The following is a 17,468-nucleotide window of genomic DNA, read 5'->3' as shown; positions in this document are numbered from 1 at the left end:
CTACACAAAGAGCTGCCATTGTTTGTGCTGAAAAACAGGACACTCGCTGACATTAAAGTAGACCTTGTGGGATGGGGTGGGGGAAACTGTAATCCGCAGGGATGGCAAGATTGGCCGATGTGATATACAAACTCACAAACATGTATTTCAGCTTTGTGCTTGGAGTTCAGGGATATGGCCATTTCATTGTCTTCACAACAGCAGTATCATTTTATGAACAGATCCATATTTTGTCATTAAAAAGCCTTTCTTGAGTTCTAGTCCAGTGACTCTGCCTAGGCCAAGATAATTTCATCAGTCTGCTGCAGGCACTAGGATGCTTTTCTTAAGTCTCCACTTTCTCAATGACCCGATTGCAATATTGTAACTTAGGTGAAAGATTGGAGAAGGGGCTGTTGTGTGCACACAGCCAAGAACTGCATACGTAGATAAGATTGAGCCTTCTCTAAGACAGAATTTCAGTCCAGGACGTAAATAGTAAGTAGTAGTAATGCAAAGAGCATGCATATGCTGAGATTACACAACTGACTCCTAAAAATGGCGGATATCTTTCCCTAATAAAGAACAGGATTACGCCCACACAAATCCACAATGGAACATGCCCTAACCTGACACCGGTCAGAATATAGGTCTGTGGATCATAAGATGGCAGCACAGTAAGGCCAGTCTTATTCTGAGCTGGAGGTTGCGTCAGAGAAGGACGAGAATAACCCCCAGGCCTCGCCGCCTCTCTCTCTCTCGTTCTTTCTTGCTCTCTCTCTCGGAGCAGCACACGTGAGGAAAAGTCTCATGTGCTGGAAGACTTGAAACACCCAGTAACACCCTGACCTGCTTATTACAAGACAAGCACAAAAGGAGAATGCCCAGAGGCAGACAACAGCACAAGGCAGGAGGAGGAGGAAGGCCAGGACGCAGACAAAGATGATTAGCAGGGGAGACAAATAAAGAGGAGGGAGAGAGGAGACAAGGGAGCTTGTATATGTGTTGGAGATAAATGAAATGAAGTCATGTTGAGATGGTGAAGTGGGTCTGACCAATAGAAAGCAGCAGTTTGGGGGTAATCGGCGCCCTCCTTATGTCTCTCCTACTTTTGATTTTTGTTTTTCAGATTTGCTATGACATTAAAGGTGCCTACAGGCCTTAAATAATGTTTGTCCAGTCTGTGTCTGCTGATTGGCCGAGATGATGTTGTCTGGAGATTGCCGCTGGTCACAATGTCCCCGTTTCTGTATACCCGATGTTAGTAGAACGGACTTTCGTTCAGTGTGTGGGCTGCTAAAACCAGCACATTGTTTATGCTAAGAAAAAGGTTCACCTAACTTCACCTTCTTCATCAACATATATTCTGCTTTACCTTGTATTTACATCTGTTTGGCCATTTGAGGTGAAATATGACTCTCGCTGCTTTCTACAAGCACCAGAGCTTTTCCATTTAGGCACCCAGAATTGTCACAATGGTGGGGTGGGGGGTTATTCTCTTCTATTTTGATGGATGAACAGGTGATTTAAAGGATGTTCGGAATATGCTGCTATAGGGGGGAGGAGAGTAATCCATATGGCCAAAATACACCTATATGGTTCGGATGAATCTGGTGTGGAGGAACTCCATTGGTCTACACAGGTCTTCTCATCCAGTATCAGTACTATAACTCACTAATAATGTTATAGCTGAACAGGGAACCAGTTCCTTCAGACACATTCCAAACTTTTATGTAGACCCTTCCCAGATACGTGGAGCTAGTTATAGCTACAAAGGTGGGGCAACTCTGTACTATAGTCCATGAATTTGGAAGAGGATGTCCAACAAGGTCATAAAAGTGTGATAGAAAGTACACCTTTAACTTTAGATTGTTTGGACAAAGCACAGGTTTACTTGAGGACTATGCATAGGTGGCTGCTAACAAACAAGCAATGTTCCTAATTTGCTTGTTTGTTGTAATTATGAGCTATGAGCACCTTTAGTGGGGATTGGCATTTATTATCACAAAGGAAGATGTTTGCTGTATGGAATGTTATAGGGAGATATCGACCCAAGAACAACTATTGGACAAACATGACCTGAAATGCTTGGAACTTAGTTTACCTACACTCAGGGGTTATACTTACCCATGGAGGGGGGCAAAGGGGGTTATATGTCAAATGGTCCAAAGTCCCATCAAACCGGCAAGCAGGCAGGCAGTCATCCACACTACATACAGTATTTGTAAACTGGCCTACCTGTCAAAAGATGTGTTATTCTGTTCAGCCAGTCTTATATGGCGGGCACCATAGCCAGGTGCCTGACCACCAATATAGTACAGTGTAGTCCAAGACCTGCTTGCCACTAAACCAAGCTGGGGGCGGAGATAAGCATTTAGTGTTAGGCATAGTGGGTGGCTGGAACCTAGCCACTCTGAGTAACTTTACCCTTAGGCTTATAATATATAAAATAGGTAAATTTTAACTCTTCCCAACTTTTTGAAAAAAAAAAAATAGGCCTTCTTATTACAATACGTCCTGGGTGACTTCCTATAATTTGATGTCTAATGAAGCAAGATTTCCAGAAGACCTCTAGGTCCATTAGGTTGCGGTGATTATGAATGAGGAAGTAAATGATTTATAAATGAATATGCGTCTTCACATGACCAAGAATGATCCTTCAAACATTCTTCTGATAGACTGAAGCATCCATCAGATTGCAGTGAATAAAGACAAAGCCATAATCTATATTTATGAATGATCATATGTGGAAGAAAATACTGAAAAAGTCCCTGTCGTTTCTCGTCCATAAATACATTTAACGTAAATGGAGAGCTTTACATAAAGACTCATCAAGACGTCTTCACATGACCAAGTATGGTCCTTCAACACGTTCTTCTGATAGACTGAAGCATCCATCAGATTGAAGTGAATATGGACAAGGACATAATCGATTTATGAATGATCATATGTAGACGTGAAAATTTCCCTGTCGTTTCACGTCCATAAATAATCATTTAATGTAAATGGAGAGCTTAGCATCGAGACTCATCAAGACGTCTTTACATGACCAAGTATGGTCCTTCGACACGTTCTTCTGATTGACTGATGCGAGTACGGACAAGATCGTAAGTCCTTAATAAATTAACTTATGTGGAAGTGAAAAAAGTCCAGACCTTCACATCCATTAATATTCACTGAGAGAATTGGGGAGCCCCAAGACTCATCAAGATGTCTTCCCAAAAATGGTCCTTCAACATGTTCTTCTGATGAACCAAAGCATCCATCAGATTGCAGCGAGTATGAACAAGGACCTAAATGTTTTATGAATTACTCTACATTACTTTACATCCATAAATACCCATTTGATGGAATGGGAGACCTTCATGCGGACAGCCAACAAGACATCTTCACATGACCAATAATGGTCCTTCACTCATTCTTCTGATGAACTGAATCATCCCCCAGATTGCAGCAAATATGGACAAGGATGCAACTAATATATGAATGACTCTATGTGGAAGTGAAAAAAGTCAATGGAGCTTCACATCCATAAATAATTATTTGAGACAACCAGAGAGCTTTGCAACGAGATTCATCAAGACATCTTCACATGATCAGGAATGGTCCTTCACACATTCTTCCAGATATCATCTGATGTGTTATTTTAGGCCGTGTGCTGAATTCCATGGTGTTATGGGACAAACACTCACCCCTTTGTCTGCATTGGATGAGGAATAGAGATTGCGTGATAGAGATTGTAGGGAATTCAAGGAAAATTACAAAAATAATCTAATTTATGATTTCAACACAAACTGTTATGTATTAATGATACATGATAAATAATAAAAAAAATAATGAAAAAATGATCTTTCTGTTCTAATCTCAAGCTGTTATTATCTGGAAAATTGGAACCACAGCAACAGTATTCTGTGTAAGAACACCACAAAATTTCCATCTTCCTGCTCTTGTAAATAGTTTAGTGTCTTGCTCAAAAATTGGCCCAGATTTCAAAATCAAATGACAGATTTTCCTATTTTGATGTTGAGACTGATCATGTGGTTGCAGTAGGAACCTCAGCAGTCAGAATGAGAGCCTATCATTCTCGCAATGCACTGAACTGATAATGTTTTCAGGTACTGGGGGTGGAAGTGGAGGTGCTTAAAACAGATTTATTTTTAAAAAATGCTCAGCTGGTCATCATGTCCAAACTTTGACCCTGCAGTCTGTGTCCCCCTTCCTTACTGGTTCTCTTCAGGATGTCCAGCAGCATTTAATCCCATGTGAACCACAGATGTCTTGGTGGACGCACCCCAGGGGTGGGGTTGTCGCTACACCGGCCAAGGCTCACTATGATGCACATGTTTACCATGTGAGCACCATTTTGTGCAGGAGTAAAGATTACCATTACAAGGCGGAAGAGAACTCAATGTGCAAGGGCATAAGACACCTAGAAAAAGAAGTAGATTCCCCCAAATTTTTGATTTTATACTAAAGGGAGGTCAAAACATGGAAAATGGACTTTAGGCCAATCAGGCTCTGTTGCAGTACACATGTGCTGGCAGTGATGTTTCTGGTAGGATGAGAAGGTAGAGCGAGCGGAGGGATGATCACATTAATCTTCATTGGAAAAAGCTAAGGCCAAGTTCTTGGTTCAGCTTTTGCTGTAGTGAAGGGCCTGACTGCTCTGTCTGCCAGGGTTTTTAAGCATGTTAACAGTTTATTTGTTCACCTGCACATTATAATTAAATGATTATACCACTTTGCAGGGAAGTGTTTAATTTTTAATTTGCTTAAATTCAAGATTTTTCTTGTATTCTAGATTGATAAACCTGATCATTGGCCATAAAGGAGTTCTGATGCTGGGTCCTGCTCACTTACCTCAGATACATCTGTTTAGCAGCAGACATTTAATATGCTTACAACCATGCATGTGGGACTTTGTGGATGGGCTTGGGGCGATGACATCTGTTTGACATTAGTCTGGGATCATTTAACAAGTGACAGGTGTATTTGACCTGTTCTAAGCAGGATTTGCATTCCTATAAACTTGTATGGTTATGTAAAACCTTGCCTGAAGCAAACAAAATGTCCTTAGGACCATTTTATTCTGCTTATGTTATCATTGCAGATTCTTTGCAGTTCAGAACTAGTTTTATGAAAATGCAAGCATGAAGTGCTGCCACCTCGTGGACATTAGTAAGACAACAACTCTTTGCAATCCTTATTGTAACAAATTGTAGCAAAAAAAGTCCAGACTAAGAGATTTTGTCTTTAAAATGCTGGCTATGATTTCCACTATAGTTAGCCATTTACACATATTGACTGTGAATCTTGAACCAAGTCAGCTTTAATAAGCCATTAAAAAGTATTGCCTTCCCTTCTCTTTCACTACTTTTTATTGGCTAAGCTAACATAGCAAAAATTATTATTCTGCAGGCTATAAAATGCCAGTTGATGGAAACCATTATTAAATAACATACATTTGCAACTGGGCTTCAGAAAACACAGTTAGTTGGCTGTGCATCAGACAGACATTGTATACAATTATTTACAACAGTTTACAGGCTGTAAAAGACTTGAACGACTTTCTCCTAAAAATTTGTTTTTGTTTTCCTAAAATTCACTTTGCTATCCACTAAGATGTTTGAGTGAACCAAGCTTTAAGGCCTTTAACACTTGTTGAGGAAAACCACATGGTTAGCCATTCCTAAGCACAAAGCAAACTGCTGTTATGCGCCAAAGAGTGCCAAATTCTATTGCTGGTCAATGCGTTTGCAAGTGTAGTCCTTTAGTTTGCTAGAGTAATATGTCACTTTCACAAATCATGCTGCAACCCAATTACAATACAACCACATGTGAAAGTGTGCACAAAAAGGTTCCCAACTGCTCATATTCCATTGGATTGGAGCATTTGGAGGCATAGTCAAGCCCGGGGTCCAATGTTGTGGTTAACTGCAAGGCTGAAATGGGCCTTAAAGTTAAACATTTGCTCTATAGCAGAGTTCCTGGCATGAATCTCAAAGTTCCAAAAGTGTGGGGTCCATATGTTTCCCTGAGGCCACCGGAGTTCCTCCGATTGACCTCTAGGCCATTGTTGTGCGATCCAGTGGCATGGTGTGGAGGAACCACAGTGGCAAGCCAAGGTGTAGAATTGACTCGGTGGTGGGAGCTTTGCTATATAGCAATGGTTTAGCACATGGAGTAATGGACAGGTATTGTATGATTTTTTTAAAATTTTGTTGAACCTCTGACAGAGTCATTCTAAAGCAGATGTTTAGTTATCCAAAGATATAACAGAAGGTGTGAGATGGACAGAAAGGACAACTGTTTTGCAAGAATATTAAAAAAAGCCATCAATGCCCAACTGGAAAAGCCATCCCTAAACAGTATCCTCCTACATCTACTTTTAACTCATATAACATTTGAACATCTCTACCATTTAACACCCTCAGCTATGTATTATAAGCAATTGACATGTCAGGCCTTATGGCACCAGGAGATTGGATAATGTTTTTAGAACTAGGTGGCTTCTCAAATTTTTATGCTCTTGGACACCAACATCTGTCTTGAACATGTGGCTTGAACAAGGTGTTACCCAGGTTGTTATAAATGATATTACTGACACTCATTAGAACTTAAGGTGCTACTTAGATAGGTGGTGACATGTCCAATTGAATGTAACTAACCCCAACATGACCTGAATACATAGGAACCTTCATATCCACAGTTAGGCTTTCATCTTGCAGCCCACTCATAACTGAAATTTCATATCTGGGTAGATTGTAGTCGATTGGATTATTTGCCAGCTTGGATGACCTGGTGGCTCTCTACATAGAAACTGCATGGGTTATATCCACTCACTAAAGCCAAGCATTGATGTCTCGCTTTGTCAGCTGCGTTGTATAAAGTATGAAATGAATTGAAAATCCAGTGGTGCCGATCTGGCAGAAGATGGTGAGGTATGTCCATCCATTTTACATCCTCAAAAGAAAAAAGCAAACATTACAAGCATGTTCAAACATCCAGCATAGAAGTTAACATTTTTACAGTCTTTTTTGTTTGCTAGGATATGACACCAGAAACACGTTTTAAAGGTACATTCTATTCAGATGTGTAATAATATGTTCTAATATGTTCTAAAATGTATCTATTGAATGACTAACTTGTTTTGTAGGTGGCTGTTGGTGACCACCACCAGGAACATTTTCATTTTTTACTACCAATGATCATTATTGTAGTAGCAACTTTTATTTTGTTGACCACTGATGTTGAGGCAATTTTACCCTCTTGACCTTCGATGCAGAGGCATTTATTTACGTCTTAGGACCACAGTCTGGCCCATGTGATGGACAGTGAACTGGTCCTTGGTTTAAAAAGTGAATGTAAAAAATCATGGCGAAGTTCACATCTTCTTTTTTTACATTTGTTTAGCCAATCACACAAGAGGGCAGCGGAGGATAGTTATCCCTGGATGCCCTGGCTGAAAGCAATGACAAGAGCTTTATCCATCTGGATGGACCACACGTCGTCCCGTTCAGCCAGTCCAGTAAAAGGTAGCATTGTTGGATTTGTTAAACACAATGACAGGAGCTCTGTCCACCTAGCTAGAGCTCCTGTCAAATTGCAGTGAGGAGAGGCAGTGCTGCTTAAAGCAGCAAGCACTAGATCTGTTGTCATAGGACTTTCTTTGGACATTTCTAGATCCTGAAAAGGCATTAGTTAAAAAAATATATATATATATATTTTTTGTGTGGTGTCATTATTATCAAGGCTCCATGACCATTTCAGCAAATGGGTAAGGGATACTATGTGAGGATAGAGGGTGGATATCTAAGGGCCTCCTTCATAAGGGCTTCAAGATTCCAAATAAGCTCCCTCCCTACCCACATACCCTTACAACATGGGGGTCAGGTTGTGAGGAGGAGGCTCCCTACCCAAACCATGGCCCTTGACACCATTGGAGGGGAGAAAGGGTCTGTTTTTTTCCAAAAAGGAAGGGGACCACATGCTTTTTGACCCCTTTATATTGTTACAGACTAGGATCCAGAGGACCGTGGAAGACAACGGAGGCAGCAGGTGCAGTTTGTTAAATCTCAGCTATTTACAGTATTTGGGTTTGATGGAAACCTATGTTGTTGTGCCGTATGAAAACTTCCAAATATCTATCTTTACAATTCCAGTTGGGTCTTAACCCATACATTTTTTCAGTTGTTCCAAATGGGATGATTTATATATATGGTCCAGTGGACATATTCTATGTTTTCTCTTTTCAGGTGTAATATTTTTTTGACAATTGTGTAATATTTGTTCTTTTTGTGTTAGGATTAATTTGAAAAAAAGGCAAACTTTGCAAACTGGTAGTTAAGGATAGAGGGGCACAGCTTTATTGATTAAAAAAATACACAAAAGTAAATAAAAACAAAAAGAATTAAACAATAGTTCACAAACTAACTTCTGCAGCGCCAACAGTGAACCGGGAGAGCTGGCCGGCGTCAGACAGAATTAAATTTGACCATAAATCTTCTTGCATAGAAATAGTGGAGCCCCATAGACAATATATTTATATATTTATATAGATCTATATATATATAGAGTGTGTCCAGATAAATATATTTCATTATGTATAGACGTAGATTTCTATATGTAGGTAAGACAAGGCAATGCAAGACATCACCGGACGTGGCACAGGCTGATGACATCATAGGCTAGGGTGAGATGTCACAGGTCTGGAGGTTTTGTAGCACAGAGTAAGGTCTAGAAAGGGAAAACAGGTAATGGTGGTGGCAGTGATGTCATGCAGGGGGCATGTTGGAATCCTGCAGATCATTGCTTTATTAACCCTCCCCTTTTTAGAGTTCTATTCAAGTGAAAACAACTTAAGGAACCATTTTGTGAGTACCATTCACAACTAGGCTTATACAAGAGTCTGATTACTAACGTAGAACTGTGGCAAGATTATGAACATTCACATATTCCTAACAAGCAGAACATGAACTTTAAAATATGCAGTCACTAGTGAAGGTAGCTGGAGGCATCATGGTGCAATTCATCCTCAACATTCATAATTAAAGCTGTAAAATAATTCAAGTCAGGTCTCAGCACTTTGCTCTCTCTCCCCTCTTCCTCTGTTCTGTAGATACATTAAAGATTAGAAGGCTGGCTGGCGGGCAGCCAAGTCACTATTGGCAGGGGGAGATAAGCTACCCTGTAAAGAAAAACTGGAAAGCTATAGGATAAATTACTCCAGAGTGACTGCAGCAACAATGATCAGTAAGAACTTGTTTAAAAGCATGACCATGCCCCCGAGGAGTAAAGTTCTGCTTATTGACATTCCCCTAGATAAAATGAGCATTTACCCCTTGCATTCTAGGAAGTGTAGGAGAGCACCACAAAGGTAATTTTTACAAATGACTGGGGTTCTAAAGCTAATTAGCTGCATGTTAAAAATATATTACCATTTAAATGCCTATAGCTAGGTCATAGTTCTATTCTACAATATCAGTAGCCTACAGGATTGCTCAAATGAACTAAGGTTTATATTAGTAGCTTTTACATGTTTAATTTAACCCTGCCATTCAGCCTTTGGGTCAGAAAATTTATCCGAAATTTTACAGCTTGTTATCTGCATAGCCCCATCTACTGTCCCCAAACTTCTGTGAGCTCATTCCATGTTTAAATAATGAAGCCATGTAGTTAGGAAGAATGCAAAAACCTAAGAAGTTTTGTTATTTTGCTCTGTTATGCAATCTCAGGATCTGGGTCACCTATATATTAAGCAATTGTATTTAATTTAGCACTGAATATTCAGATTCTTGCATAAGCCCAATTCTAATGGATTGGCTTAAACAATATAAGGCCTATCAAGTATGCCAAAGCTATGTCAACAGTTTCCATTTTAATGTTTAGGCTTCATATGCATTGGTGTAACAATATGGCTGCCATGACCGTGCACATAACTACTTCCTTTCCTTTTCCTCCTGCCCAGTCCGGCCCAACGTCCTCCATTTTTCTCTTTAGATTCTAGCACTAAGTGTGTGTGTGTGCAGTAACTTTTTTTTCCCCCGACTAATAAACAAGTAAGGCACGGCACAAACACACAGATACACAGACGCACACACACATTGGACACACACATACACGCCAGTGTGGCCCCCCACTTCTCTTTAAGAGAACTGCAGGGGAAGGGGAGCGATAAGGCTCATTGCAAAAAAATCCCACCGTGGCAGCTTAGTCCAGCCCCACTTTTCCTTTTGCTCCCTCGTGCGTTAGAGGGCTAAGCCGCAGTTACAATATCAACACTGTGATTCTGACCCTTTCACAACCTGACATTTTAGAATTCTTTGTTTAAGAGGGGTGCTGACTCCTAACTGTAGTGGCTGTCTGAGAACTTGGGGATTTTAGAGGTGCACAGGTCCCGCTCTTGCCATCGCTCGGGACCCCGCTTACTGTAATAGTTATAGGGGATTGCTTACTTTGTTCTGGACTGGTGACCTTAGGAGAAGTCGCTGAGGTCTCTTTAGTCTGTTTGCTGTCAGCTATGCAGCTTCCGTCCACAGATTTGGACATTCTTGCTTGGTCATTTTCTGTTTCAGCAGGTTTAATAACTGTAGAAGAAGGGGCGATTGGTACCTGATTGGTTTCAGGCTTGTTGACCTTATCTTGACTTAGAAATGAGTTTTTCTTGGCTTGATCGCTCAGAATTCTGCTGATGCTACCATCCGAAACAGCAGTGGGTAATTTGGCTTTTTTTTTTTCCTCGCTAGTGCTTGGATGGTCAGCTGTGCCCTTTGTTTTGTCATTGGTCATCCCTGAAGGCCCGCCTATTACAGAAGGATTTTCAGCAGGGCTTTTAAAACCAGTTTCGGGGCCAGTTACTTTGTTGGTAGATACAGGTGGAGTGATCACCGTTGGCTTTTCACTTTCCTTCTGGCTAACCTTGTTTACAGTTATCTGAGTATTGCTTGTTGAATGATGATGTCTATCCATCTCGCTAGTCTGGCTCTGGTTGGCTGCCACTTTAGGTACTTCTGTCCCACTTACTTTACCTTGTATTTTTGTTTTATCATTATCTGTCGCACACACAAAACTATTATCTGCCTTGGTACAAGGTTGGGGTGTCTGTATGCTTTCCACATTGCTTATCTGTATGCTTACTGGGGAAAGGGGTTTCACAGTAGCCAAAGTAGGAACGACAACTTGGGAATCTTTTGTAGCAGCTCCACTTCCTTTAATATTTTCGATGGTGGGCACTCCGGTGCTTAAAGTTTTTGTTAGTTCAGATTTTACATCACTGCTCCTCATGGGTGGAACATTATTGGTCTGGGTAGCCGAGGGCTTCCCATCATTTATGGAGGTAGAATCAATTGATTGATTGGTTTTCACTTCATTTAACCTAGCAGTGTGGGAGGAAGTGGACTGGAAGGTCTCTGAGAGCTTGGCACTTGGAGAGGAAAGAGGAGGACATTTTGAAATGTCAATATTTGATTTCTCATCTTTTACGCTAAGGATCGGGTCACCTTTAGGAGCTTCTTGTTTTTTCTCCTCACTTGGCTGAGAAGAAGACTTAATAGTTTTAGGGTCAAGTGTCTTCGTTGGAGTAGCTTCTTTTTTTTTGTCTTTTGTAGCATGAGAGGCATCGGAGTGGAGATGTTGGAGAGGACTAGTACTGTACTTCACAGGGTCAGGATCAAGACTTTTAGACTTAATTATGTGTGAACTTGCCTGAGAAACCTGGGAGTCTTTGTGGTTTGAGAGGCCACTTTTTATAGTACTTTTACCCACTGTAGTCAACTCTTCAACCACTTCTAAATACCAACGTTCTCTCATGGTCCCACTCTCTTCCTCGTCATCCTCTCCTTTATCCCCCTTTTTTCCTTCAGCTTCCCCAATGCCTTCTTCTCCTTCCCCCCGTCTACCTTCATGTTCCTGCACAGGACTTAGTGTTTTGACCTGGCATCTTCCTGTCATGGCATGAGAAGGCTCCCCTTGTGTTGGTAGGGCAGCAGTCACAGTGGAAGGGGGTTCCTGGGGTGAAAATGAAGTAGGAGTTCGTACAGAAGTGCCTATCTTTCCTACAACTTGAACTTTCCCTTCAACACCTTTGTGCCCCTCAGTCTGCTGTGATATGCCCATTGCAATGTCACTTTCCAGCCTTTCCAAAGTGTCCACTAACAGGTCTCCCGCACATAAGCTTCGAGGAGATTCCTGTCGGCCTACTCTCCTAACAGGCTGGGATCTGCCCCCAATATTTTCTCCCACTTCTCCTTCTGGTGTTCCACCTCCAGGCTCTTGTTTTCTGGGTGACCCACCACTTCCACCTCCACCTAACTTCTCTGCAGACTGCACTCTCTTTAGGAGAGGGGAACGTGGGGGTTCTGCACTTTTGGGTCGTGGACGGGAGACAGGAGGGGAGGGGTGCAGCTTTGGAGGGAAGCTCTGAGTGGTAAGGCTACTCCCTACACTGTGGCCAGGAAGAAGAGGAGGTGAGGCAGCTGTAGTGGGTGAAGGTGTGTGCGCCAGGGGAGATAAGGGCATGTTACCCGCAGACTTGCATCTCGCAGAGCGGTACTGGCGGTGCAGTTTTGGGGACAAACCATGGAGTGTGCTTGGGCGGATGTGAGGAGAGGGCGGTGCAGGGGAGGAGGATGAGGAGGATGTTGAAGCACAGGATGTTGAGGAGGATGGAGGAGGAGGTGCAGGAGAGTTGGGAGTGCTGGAAGAAGGAGAACTGCCTTGTGAGGAGGCCCCTAAAACAAAGAGAAAAGAAACATTAATAAGCTGAATATCAATCCATAGTCTGTTAAAAATGTGCGATGCCTGCTGTTTTTAAATTTATCGCCACTATTTTCTTTTATATCTCTTCTAAGCAGAAAGAACATTCTTATCTGAGAACATTGACAAGAACATAAAAAATGTAAGCAAGAACACAATGACCCAGCAAAAAAACAGTGCATCACAACTGTAGGGAGACACAAAGACGTTTCAGCCACCTGATCTTCATTTTCAAGGGCAGGCTCAGAGTTGTAATTGATGTCTCTACAAATACACAAAACATTTTTTATCTGCAACATTTTTTCCTGGAGAGATGTTTGTTAATATTAATAATAATATTTGGTAATATACTATTTTTTTGCCTTTTAAATATAATATTTAGAAAAGGCTGGCAGTCATGACCTTCCCATACTTTCAATGCTGCTGAAGTGTGGCTCTGTTTACCAAGGGAACCACTCTGACCTATTTTATTTATTAGGCAAAGTGTGACACCCCACTTGAATACAAGGGAGTCTCGCAAATCTGCAACAGTGCAAATACTGCATGACTTGGTGTCATAGAACACAGTTCAGGTTGGGCTGTGGTTTGTTGGTTAGAATAGCATTCTGCAAAGCACACATAGTTAGAAAGACATAAATCCATCAAGTTCAACCACTAGGGAAATAAACATATCCCAGGTAAAACCCTATAGCCATTGTCAATCCAGAGGAAGGCAAAAAAAACTCTTATAAAGCCTGATCCACACCATGTACTAGAGTGCTGAAAAGAGGCCAGAACTGCTCCATGATGGGAAGAGTATCTAATACACTCTCCAATAGATTCCAACAGTATGCAAGGCTCTTTTTTTGGCCCTAAAAGGTAAGTGAAGCTGGTAGCTTACATGTAGTTAACTTGCTGCAAAATAAAGCAAATATGTCCCTTAATGTGGAACATACAAATATATTACAATTAAAATGAATAAATTACAGAATTTAATTAGAAGTGCCCTAGCAGACCTCATGTCTTCTACTCACAAAGAAAAGAGGGAGCTCACAATAAACTGCTTCACAGTGCTTGCAGCTACAGAGGTCAGTGAGGGCTATTGAAATATTTAAATGTCCATAGCCTGGCTGCAGTTCTACAGTAAATACATAAGAAGCCTTTCAGTGCTTTATCCAATAGCGATCTGCCCAAAACTAATCTGTTTAAGTATGATGAGCTTTTATAGTACATGTATGTGTAAATATGGACATGGACTTAGTTTTGTAAAACTTTCTACCAATTTTTGCAAATTTTAATGTAATGCTCTTGTGCCTCTGTTTGCATTGATTATAATACATATGTCATGTATTTGTTGTGAACTCACATGATTTTCATGATTTTGAGCCTACCAGGAGAAATTATCAGTATCTGTCATTAGAATCATAAAATTAAAAAGTCATTTTCATTTCAGCTATTACCTTCCAATACACCTGCTTTTATTAGGAATGAACACTTTCTTTGATATATTACTAGCTTGAATGTATTTATCTAAAATTAAATTACACATAGCTTCTTTCTGCAATGCTCGGAAGGCAATTTTTAATCAGTAGGTCGCACTTCCACTATATAGCCTTGTTTAAAGAATGCTGAACATCACACTCATATGAGCTTACACATCCTATTCCAAAATCTTGCCCAATAATAAGGCATTGGTTCTCCTTTGGAGCTACAGTATATCAGCCTTCATTCTACTGGAAAGGCTTACCACAAGATTTTGCAGAGCGTTGTGAGCAAAAGACATTAGGCAAAAGAACAGAAGTGATGCCAGGAGCCAAGGAAAAGACATAGACCACAACCAGTTCATCCAAAAGGTGTTCATACGGCTGAGATTAGGGCTTTGTGCAGGTCAACTGATTTCCACAATAAATCTTAATTTTATTAAATTCATGATCAAATTATATATTTATCAATCTAGCTTTGTGGGCATAATTATATTGGAAAATATAGTTCTCCTATGCCTTTTTGGCAGAGGGAAGTCTGCACTGGCCTCAAGGTCTGGAGGTGGTAGGACTGCACTGGCCCTGTAGCCCTCATCGGCCCTATATTGACCAGGCAGTGGTAAGATTACGTCAACCTCATACAGACCTGACAGTGCTAGGTTTGCACCTGGCAGTGCTAAAGTTACACTGGCCTGATACAGATCTGGTGGAGTCATGGCTGCTTCAATCCTGTACAGCTCTAAAAGTGCAAGACTTCATAGATCCTGAATCATCTTGCTAGTTTTATGTCTGAACCCGCCTTTTACAGACCTGACAGTGCTATGACTGCACTGGACCCACACAGACTGTGCAGACTGCAGTGAGCCCATTCAGAGCTAGTATTGCTAAGCACAGATTCAGCAAATGAGATACATATTATTATTTCCTATTTTATAGTACACACTTACATACTTGTCATCCCTACCTAGGTATGCAGAGTCCATTGACCGATAGCTGTGGGTTGGAGAGCGAGCTGAGAAGCTGTGAGTGGGAGATCCTGGCAGACTGTCACTAGAGGACAGAGAGCGGCTGAGAGAGGAAAGTGAGCGGCTGGTGTGCAACAGATTGGACTGCTTGGTGATCTTACGAAAGAGAGAGCTGCGCTTCTTACTGTCAGGGAAAGAGCGAGATAGGAAAGAAAAGAGAAAGGATGGAAAAGGAGCAAGAAAGCCCTTAAATAATATTTATATGCTTGGTAGTTTGCCTGTTACCCTAAGACAAGTAGGATTACTCTTCCCTTTGGGCTTCTTGTAACCATTCCATACACACCTGTCCATTCCAACTACTTTCTACCCTGTCAATTTTCTATTAGCTACCCTTCTTTTCACTCCTAATACAAAGAAAATATTCGGAACTGAGACAATGACTTCCTCTATTTTTGTTTTTTTTTGTATACAATAATTTATTGTTTTAATGCAATAAACTTGCCACCTCTATGAAGTACGTTGTAAGGAATGTAACTCAAGCCTCATTAATGGAAGCATATAGAAGCATGTTTCAAGCTGTTCAAGCTGATCTTTTGGGGCCTGACTAGTCATTTAAAAGCATCAGATGGCATCTAAATGCTGTAGGCAGTGTTCCCAGAAAATGCTACACTAAGCGTCCACTGTGCACTGAGCTTTTTGTCACAAAGCATTCTATTTGGTAGGGGATCCACTGCAAATATAGCATGCTAAAATATAGAGTAACCTTCACTCAGAGACCCTCTCCTATCCAACTTCTTACAGTGGACTTTCATTGACCTTCATTATCCCCTCTCCACCTCCACCAGCTTACCTCTCCTGGCCTTCTCTTCCCATGCTTCTCTTGCTTCTTCTGGCCATCTTGGATCTGTAGCTACTTCTCCTGGCTGGACCAGTCCTGATTGATGTGTTCTCAAAAGGCGTTGTGGTGACAAGGACCTTGTTACCACTCTGTGAAAAGATGGTGAAAAGTCAACTATGTTGTAGAATAAGATGAAGGCTTTCTTACTTCCTCACCCTTGATGAGCAAAGTGGCTTACCTTTAGAATCAGTTCAACCACTTCAGTATGAACTAGGCCATGTACCGGCTCTCCATTAACATGGGTGATGAGGTCTCCAGCACAAAGTCCTGCTTCATGGGCCGGACCTCCTTCTTCAACATGCTGTGAGAAACAATAGTTGAGTTACGTAAGAAAGATACTAGGGTGATGGCAGATACAAAAAAGTAACAATGCTATGTAAATATACAAAACATTTGTGGGATAGACACATGTGAAAAGTTGAGTCCAAAGACTTCTGCATTTCTGGTATTTCGTCAAGTTTTCACTGATCTTTGTATCCACTGGGAGATTCTTGAATCTTGCATGACCTTTGCCAGAAAGTGAATCACAGTTGCTTGGAAATCTTTTAAAGGGGGACGGGCGTTTTGGGAGCTATGCTATGTTCACTTTCCCTACTCAACCTCAGTAAGATCCTCTGCAAATACTTAAGCCCTTGTACTGCAGTATGGATCTATTGGCAGCAATGAGTGTCAGTTCAGTGTTGCATAGGTGTACCATCAGTTTCTTTCCAATCACTCACCCAGACAATGTGCTGAACACTGTACACATCGCTCTCCCCCATGTACACTCGTATTGCCCTGAGCGTGAAGCCATACTTCTTTCCTGACCGCTGGATGGTGATGGGGGATCGCAAGCTGCTGACAGCTGGGGTGTAGTCACGGCTGGGTGAGGAATCCCGGGAAGAGGGATTAGATGACAATGAACGGGGAGACATTGGACTGACCAGAGGGGAGCTGCTGTGCTGTTCCACTGAATGAAGAAATAAAAATCAATTATAATCTTTATACTGTATAAAGACATTATATACAAATATATGACCTTTAACATCATCTCTGACCGATACCACCTGCTGCTGATGTCTAAAATTGGCTAGCACAGAGCTGTAAGACATGATCTTAAGAGCAGATGGGTCACTGACATGGCAGCTGGGATTGGGGCTTCACCTTCCCTAAAGCTAACCATACACCGATCCATTTTAATCCCTTACCTAGATTACCATCATGACCAATCAATAGTGATCAGGTTTTAGCAGAAATCTCCATAAATATTGTTCAGACCTAATGTTTCAGTTTGGATTCAAGTCATTTACAGAATCAATGTGAACATTTGACATTCCTTTCAGTCCAATTACCAATGAAAAAAAAAGCTGTAAGCCATTACACAGTGGTCAATGCTGACATTAGCTAGTGGTTGTCAGGGGTGAAATGTCCCCC

At 41.3% G+C, this 17,468-nt stretch overlaps 1 protein-coding gene across 3 annotated transcripts in view; it reads right to left on the bottom strand.

The window, feature by feature from the left end:
• Window positions 1–8,322: 8,322 nt before the first annotated feature.
• Window positions 8,323–17,468, bottom strand: part of MAST1 (microtubule associated serine/threonine kinase 1) — a 50,337-nt gene continuing 41,191 nt past the window's right edge. For all 3 annotated transcript variants that reach the window (XM_072399497.1, XM_072399498.1, XM_072399499.1), the window contains 5 exons: window positions 16,775–17,004; window positions 16,234–16,356; window positions 16,008–16,144; window positions 15,157–15,341; window positions 8,323–12,707 (listed from right to left, as the gene is read on the bottom strand). In XM_072399497.1, coding sequence (XP_072255598.1) covers window positions 10,306–12,707; window positions 15,157–15,341; window positions 16,008–16,144; window positions 16,234–16,356; window positions 16,775–17,004 — 3,077 coding nt within the window. In that variant the 3' untranslated portion in view covers window positions 8,323–10,305. The remainder of the gene's footprint in view (window positions 12,708–15,156; window positions 15,342–16,007; window positions 16,145–16,233; window positions 16,357–16,774; window positions 17,005–17,468) is intronic.

The sequence above is a fragment of the Pyxicephalus adspersus genome, chromosome 2, assembly GCF_032062135.1.
Source record: "Pyxicephalus adspersus chromosome 2, UCB_Pads_2.0, whole genome shotgun sequence".
In the NCBI taxonomy this organism is placed as follows: domain Eukaryota; kingdom Metazoa; phylum Chordata; class Amphibia; order Anura; family Pyxicephalidae; genus Pyxicephalus; species Pyxicephalus adspersus.
This window is presented reverse-complemented; position numbering and strand designations above follow the sequence as displayed.